The following is an 8,106-nucleotide window of genomic DNA, read 5'->3' on the forward strand; positions in this document are numbered from 1 at the left end:
ATGGGCCACTTCCAAAGGGTCATGGGGCATGGCTGAAAAGCCGCCCATGACATTCTCCCCCACCTAAGTCGGCGATGTCCTTGACACCTTACTTGCAAGATAATCTTCGATCAAGCTCTTGTAGGTTTTGAGGTTTGTTCCCCTCTCCCAAGTATTCTCCTCTGCATCACAGCCCTACCATTTCACCAGGAACTGTTGGTGATCTTTTCTTGAAGCATGAATCACTAGATCATTGAGAATAGCTTATACACGCCTTTTCCCAGATGAATTAGGGGCTCGAATACTGGATATTGTGAGTTGGCTCTGTGAAGGATCCTCCATGTCTTCCCAAAAAGGTTTCAGGAGGCTGACATGGAAGATTGGATGAATCTTCCACTAGGTTGGGGTATCCACCAGGTATGCAACTTTCCCATTGCGCTTCTAAATGGACAAGGGCCCAATGTACTTTTGCAATAGGTGAGGGTCATGGACCCCTACAAACAAGTATCTATTTGGGATTTTCACCATCACTTTGTCTCCTACTTGATATTCAACAAAGCGATGATTTTGGTCAGCATACTTTTTCATCCGCTTTTGGGCTTTGATAAGATAGCTCTGCACTGTCTCCAAATTTCGCTTACATACCTTCAAGAAGCTAGCAGATCGAGGAGATTTTGACATGTTTGGGGCATTCACAGTATGTGGGAGTAGTCGTTGATGTCCAGTAATAATTTCAAAAGCATTTCTGTTTGTATTAGAGCTCTTTTGTGAATTGAAATACAATTGAGCAGCATCCTGAAGCTTCACCCAATTCTTCTGCAATCCGGTAACAAAATGGTGGAGGTATTCCTCCAACATGCCATTGAACCTCTCCATTTGTCCATCCGACTGCGAATGGAAACTGAGTTTAAAAGTTGCTAGTGAAGCGAGAGTCACGATCACTAACGATGTCTTTGGGCAGGCCCCAATATTTGACAACATGAAAGAAGAAGAGTTGAGATCTATCTTCTATAGATATATATATTTTGTGGCTACTATAAATGTAGCATATTTAGAAAACCGATCCACCACAACCAAGATAGTTGTAAGATCTCCAACTTTGGGCAATCCGGTAATGAAATCCAGTGATACGCTTTACCAAGGTCTCCTTACAACAGGTAATGGCTCCAACAGTCCCGCTTGTGTCAAGCGGTCCGACTTGTCGTTTTTCCAACTAGGCAAGTCTTCACATACTAGGTAACATCATCAGCCATTTGAGGTCAATAATAAGCATGACACAACAACTCCATGGTGCATTCTTCACCTGGGTGCCGGCCCATAAAGTATCATGGTATTCCATCAAAAGAGTCCTTCACAAGTCTCCTCCTTTAGGAACATAAAGTCGTTTCCCTTTCACCTTCAGGAACCCATCTTCCATGTAGAACTAGTGAGTCTTGCTTTGTCCTACCAAATTGACCAAATATTGTGCAGCAGGAAGATTCCTTGGGGAGTAGATCCTATATCTGATCTTTTATAGTGGTGGCCACTTCGCTGCCCCTTAGGGTGGCGAGTAGGCATACCGATGTCAGAAACTTGGTTGGTCTTCCCATTTCGGTATTCCAGGTTGAAGTGAAATTCTGCTAAGAGATCCTGCCACCTAGCTTGTTGGCCATTTAGCTTTGGCTGGTTCATGAAATGACTAACAATCGTGTTGTCCATCTTGACCACCAATAGGGTTCCCAGCAGATAGTGCCTCCAAAGGCGTAAGTAGTGAACAACAACCAATAATTCTTTTTCATGGGCGGTGTAGCGCCGTTCTGTACCCTTCAGCTTCTGGCTCTCATACGCAACTGGATTCCCCTCATGTACCAAGACTTCGCCCACGGAATAGTTTGAGGCATCCGTTTGTACTTCGAATTGATTGGCCAAATTAGGAAGGGCCAAGACGGGGTTAGTAGATATAGCCATTTTCATTGCATTGAAGGCCTTCGCTTGTCTGGGACCTTAATCCCAAGGTGTGACTTTCTTTAGGAGTTTTGCCAACAGCATTTTAATGAGTTAGTAATTTTTCACAAACCACCGATAGAAGTTGCACAGGCCAAGTAACACCCTCAAGGCGTTGATATCCCTAGGCGGCGGCCAATCTATAACAACTTGAATCTTTTGTTGGTTCATCTTGATTTGCCCTTCCTCGATGACATGTCCGAGGAAGTTAATCAGTTTTTTGGCGAATGAGCACTTGGACAGCATCTCATATAATTCGTGCTCCCGCAGTCAGGCTAGGACTTTTCGCATGTGCTCCAGGTGTTCCTCCAATATTTTGCTATATACCAAAATGTCGTCCAAGTAGACCACTACGAATTCATCGATGTACTCCCAGAAGACTTGGTTCACCAGGGTGCAAAATGTGGCTGGAGCATTAGTCAAGCCGAATGGCATGACTAGTAAGTCGTACGACCCATATCTTGTCACAAAGGTCATCTTGTGTTCGTCTCCCTCAAAAATGGACTTGCCAGTACACTGTCTTCAGGTCTATTTTGGTGAATACTATTGCACCACCCAGTCTGTCGAACAAGTCTGCCATTAGTGGGATAGGGTACTTCTTCTTCACAGTGATTTTATTTATGGCCTGATAGTCCACACAGAGTCGTAGGGTGCCATCCTGTTTCTTTTAGAACAACACATGGGACCCATAAGGGGACTTGGAGGGCACAATGATCCCCATGTCAAGCATTTTCGTCAACTATCCCGAAAGCTCGGTGAGTTCGGGTGGTGACATTCTGTAAGGCGCCCGGCCGAGTTGCTTTGCACCTGACACCAACTCAATCTCATGGTCCACGGTGCACCTAGGCAGGAGTCGCTTTTGCATGTCCTGAGGCATGATGTCTTCAAACTCCTTTAGCATCTCCTTCATGGTTGAAGGAATGGTACCTGAAGACCGTTCAATATCTACAATACAGAGGGCAGCTAGGAACGTAGGTTCATGTTTTTTGACTCCCTTCTTCAACTGTAAGGTGGAGATGCTCTCGTGACAATCTTTTTGGTTGTGCATGGGATAATGTAGGGCTTGGCCCCGTTTGCTCCCATCATCAGCAGAATATCGGCATAAGGTACAGGAGTTGTGTTGGTTTGCCTCATGAATTTCATTCCAACTATCAGCTCGAATTCATCTATGATCACCATGCGCAAGTTGAATTTTCCTTCATAAGGACCTAGCTTCACTAGCACTCCTTTGGCTATTCTACCCACTGTCTCAGGCAGTGAGTTGATAGCCTTGACACGACCTCTGATCTTTCCCACAATTAGACCAAGGTGCTCAATCTGAGTTGAGGCTAAGTAGTTGTGAGTAGCGCCCATGTCTATCATTGCTCGAATGGGCTTGCCATTAAATTTCATTTCGACGAACACCCGGGTCTTCTCTTGCTTAAGAAGAGGCCCATCATCCTCCTTCTCTTTACCTTTCTTGGTGGTTGGGCATAGGTCCTTCTTCTTACGAATGCCTGCACTGGTTCTCGCTAAGGCCTCAAAAATATATCAAACAAGTGCGTTGAAGGATCCTATTGGTTCTGTCTGTTCAGCATCATCTGCGTCGTCATCCGTCTCATCATCAAAAGTTTGATGAGCATTTATTTGTGCTTGTGGGCATTAATTGTTCCAATGTGGCCGGCCGCAATGACGGCATCAGGAGGAGGGCTTCCTCCCCTGATCGTTGGTGTGAGACGCAATATTGTTGCTGGCTGAGGAAGGAGTCTTGGATTTGGTTTCACTCTGATCTCCCCCACTTCTGCTAGGGCCACCATTGATAGGCTGGCCCCCTTTGTATCCTCCTCGGACAGGCGATTGAGGCATAACTTTCTGAGCTTCCACTTGGTAGTCCCCAAGGCATTCCACTGCTTGGATCGCCTTTGGTAAACTATCTTCCCTTTGTCTTTGCAACTCCATATGGGCATAAGGTTTCAAACCTTCCATGAAGGTGAAGAATTTGTCTTTGTCCCCCATACCACGTATGTTAAGCATGAGTGCGGAGAATTCCCACACATAGTCCCGGACGAACTTGGTCTGGCGGACCTCCTGGAGCTTTCTCCGCGTATTGTACTAAACATTTTCGTGGAAGAACTGTAGGCATATGGATGCCTTCAGGTCCACCAATGTCTCAATAGTATCTTCACCTGCCCTGATGGCTTCGTATTTCAGCTGTCATCAGAGTTTAGCATCACCTTGAAGATATATGGTAGCAATTGCTACTTTTTTTTCTTCCTCTATCTTTTTACTGAAAATTTCGGCTACCTCTATGGCTGTCATTTTCCAGTCTACTTTAGAGTCGCGACTGATGTTGGCAATATCGCCTTCGGCGTACCGCATCCTACAGTTCAGATCTTTCAACCTTTGTACTAGGCTGGTTCTTAGATCAGGCATTGTATTCATTATGGGTCGTAATATGTTAATGGTCTCTTTAATTGTCTCTTCAAGGCCGTAATGAGGTCCCCATGATTCACCATTGTAAGAAATGGTGGTAATGACAATGTGTTCCCTCATTTGATGTTTAGGCTAGGCTCTGATACCAACTGTTACACGACGCCTTCCTGAAATTCCTAGGAAGGGCGATGTAAGGCTAATCAATCGATGTCTGTGCAGTTACTATATGCCAATTAGGGTCCCCTCTATACGCTAGATGAGACTGACAGTGTCTTATGGGAAAACCAATGTCAAGAGTTATTTGAGAGAACGGAAAAGAGAATGAGAATGAAATAAAGTGTGATTACATTAATTAAAGCTATTACAGAAAAGCAACACGGTGTTGAGGGGGAGAGACACTAGTACAGAGAATTGTTTGATTGCCTAAAAGTTTGATTGCTTGATCTCCCTAATAATGCTTAAAAAATAACCAAATTTACAGGATTTGACATAACTAAGAAAGAGAGACATAATGCAAATACATGAAGTAAAACGACTCTATATTTACAATAGAAAGGACTTAGATCCTACAAGGTTGAAGCAGGTCCATTGGTAGTAACATTGTCTTTAGCATCAGATCTACGCGTGCGGCGTTGTTGGTATCTACCAGCAGATGGGCGCTGGCGAAGGCTATCAGTGGGGAGACATAGGCACATGCGTGCTTGTCACTTGGTGCGGCCAAGACCATGGGGTTGTCCATAGTGCTAGGAGTTGGGAGGCTTGCAAGGACGCAATGGGGTGCGTCCAAGGGGGCACGACTAGAAAGCCGCCCATGAAATTATATATGAGATTTAATATCAAAATTTTGATAATCAAAGTGAAATTTTGAGAAACCTTGTCTATGTTTTGAAAAATAAAAAATTGAGATTTGAGAGTCGAATTGGACTCGAATTTTGAACCTTGTCTTAGACTCTTAGGTTTCTTATGTACATTAAATTGAAGTTGTTCCATCGTTTTATATCCTCCATTGTTAAATTTACACTTATATGCCTTATTTGAAGATGGTTGTGCATGTTCTATCTTTTATTTCCAAATATACTATACTTTAATTGTAATTTTTGCCTCTTTACTGTCATGTTATCTCTTTCATAGTTAATTTAATTTTATTTGAAGTTAGTGTTACATGTTATCTCCTCTGTAGTTGATTATCCTTATTTGAATTCGTTGTTACATGTTGTCTCTTCCGTAGTTGGTTATATTTATTTAAAGTCGATGTTACATGTTATCTCTCTTATTGTTTAACTACTCTTTTTTGAAGTCACTATTACTTGTTATGTCTTTCATTGGTGAGCTTATTCTTCCATTTCATTGTATTGTTGTAATTCTTGTGTTGATTTAATTTTCGTACCCTCGTGTTAGCGTTGTTCTTGTTGTACTCGGTGTTGTTGAGTCGTGGGCTATGTGTGGTTGCGGTATTAGAAATGTTATTATGGAAACATTATGGTATATGGGCACATGTGGTGCAGATTGTCATATAGTGTTGTTATGTTTTTGGCAAATGTGGGATTGTTGAGAGAATTGTCGGGGTGTTTGCACGTGAGTTGTCCGTGCTAATGTTACTATTGGTATTTGCACATGCGGCATGACAAGGAAGGCTATATATGTTGGATTTGCATATGTGGTAAGACAAGGTGGGATGATTATTATGCGTGGGTGACGAGACAAGGCGGGCATTTATTTTATTGTTGCGCACGCGATGAGACAAGGGGGCTATGTCGGGGATGATTTGTGATGGCCTGGGGGCAATGTTATTGATGATAATTGTGAGGTGTTGTGACCTTCTTGTGCGTGTCATGCATATTACAAGTTTTGTTGTGTTGTTTCCAATGTGCTACTCAGTGTCTCTAATCTTACCTGTTGGTTTGAGCTGTGATAGTACACTTGCACGCGCATACATTGTAGCATGTCACCAAAATCAATCCAGGAGTATAAATCTTGATGTTAATTGATCATCTACGTGTAGTCTTGTATACCTGCCTTCTGTGTGATGACTGGACTATTGGCACGTGAGTTGTCCGTGCGTATATTAGATATTGATACTATTAGCACGTGAGTTATCCGTGCAGATATGAGATATTGTTACTGTTGGCACGTGAGCTATCCATGCAGATACGAGGTATTAACAGAATCGGCACGTGAGTTATCCGTCTGGTTGTGATTGGTAATGCTGGCACAAGATGCCAAGTGATTAGGGTTCATGGTTTGGGACCCGTGATTTGTGATTATGAGGTATGGTACCTCCAGGTAATTCTTGTATCAACCTTGTGTAAGAACATTCAATTAATTGGTTGTCATTGGTTTTCTTACTTGGTTTCACTGGTACCTTAACTATGTTCTGATTACCTGCGGTGTTATCACCATTTTACTCCTTGTTGTTAATTGTTGCTTCTACTTTCCATTTGCTAGTATTGTTTTGTTACTCTTCCTATGTTTAGCCTTATGTTGATATTGTTCCCTTGTTAGCTTTATATTCATACATGCAGGTTATTATGTCTAGTAGGTGTATCAACTGTACCACATCACTACTCCATCGAGGTTAGTCTTGATACTTACTAGGTACTGATGTGGTGTACTCATGCTACGCTTGCTACATATTTTTGTGCAGATTAAGGTACCTTAGAGCGCATTGGTCCTTAGATAGCTGATTGTGTATTACTGTGGAGACTTTAAGGTATATCTGCCATCGCGTTCTTGGGTCAACTATGACCTAAGTAGCTAGACTTGACCTATTCATACAACTAAGGAAGAGAAAAAATTGACCCATTACTGGTTGCCTATGTATCTTGACATAAGTCAAGAATCAGGTACGCGTAGTTCATGAAGGGTTGAGTGTATGAGATTTATGATTCTCAACACTTATTTTACTCTCCTACTTTGAAGGGATTACAACCAACAACATTAATTATATCACAGATATGTATAAAGTACAAGAGTATAGACAAACTCGAAGCGATGCCTCGTTGGGTCCGTGGTCGAACGTGGTATACTCTGTAGTTGAAGAGTGACTCCCTCCTGAAGATGTGCCCAGTTGCTCCTTTGTGGCCTCCTAATTGTTTGCAAGACAGTCTTATTGGTTTTCTCCCACTTAATTGTAGGGATGTCTTGTTGAGACCTTCCAGCTGTCCACTAGAACCTTTTGGTGATCGCCCCCGATTGTTAATCGGGGCGATTATCTAATCAAGATATAGAAATGTGGTGAGAGTAGTGTTGTTTAAAATGATGGAACTAAGAAGTGTTTGTACAACTAACACTCCCCTGATTGTTCAATTGATGTTCCATAATGTCCGATGTCGGATGTTATTTCCCAAGAAATCTCAAGGCGATGCACGTTTCGTCTGTCCACGGAAACCATTTGATGATCGTCCCCGGTTAATAACCGGGGATGAAATTCCGATGTAAATATGGATAAGTGGTGAGAGCAGCAAAGTCATACGAAACTACAGAATTGATTGCTAAACTATTACTCCCCTGATTATCTGATTTATGCTCTGCAAAGTCTGACATCGAACATTGTCTCCCGTAAAATCCCTGGATGATGTACCTACAAATTTAGAGGAGAAAGTATTAGGGTCCCTCTCAAACAATACTACAGACTTGAGAGGTCACAGAGTTATGCCATGTGGCCAGTGATGGTTGCTTTAGGAATCAACTTTCCCTTAGGTATAGTCTTATCTCTTCTCTTCTTTGGCGCTT

At 42.5% G+C, this 8,106-nt stretch overlaps 1 protein-coding gene across 1 annotated transcript; it reads right to left on the reverse strand.

Moving 5' to 3' along the window:
- Positions 1 to 420: 420 nt before the first annotated feature.
- Positions 421 to 855, reverse strand: LOC138898962 (uncharacterized). The gene has a single exon (XM_070185072.1). The coding sequence runs from the start codon at positions 853 to 855 to the stop codon at positions 421 to 423; it is 435 nt and encodes a 144-aa protein (XP_070041173.1).
- Positions 856 to 8,106: the final 7,251 nt, after the last annotated feature.

Source organism: Nicotiana tomentosiformis, chromosome 9, assembly GCF_000390325.3.
Source record: "Nicotiana tomentosiformis chromosome 9, ASM39032v3, whole genome shotgun sequence".
In the NCBI taxonomy this organism is placed as follows: domain Eukaryota; kingdom Viridiplantae; phylum Streptophyta; class Magnoliopsida; order Solanales; family Solanaceae; genus Nicotiana; species Nicotiana tomentosiformis.

Bases quoted from the DNA above. Each gene is read 5' to 3' on its own strand.
- LOC138898962 (XM_070185072.1), bottom strand. From the start codon at position 855: ATGGAGAGGTTCAATGGCATGTTGGAGGAATACCTCCACCATTTTGTT.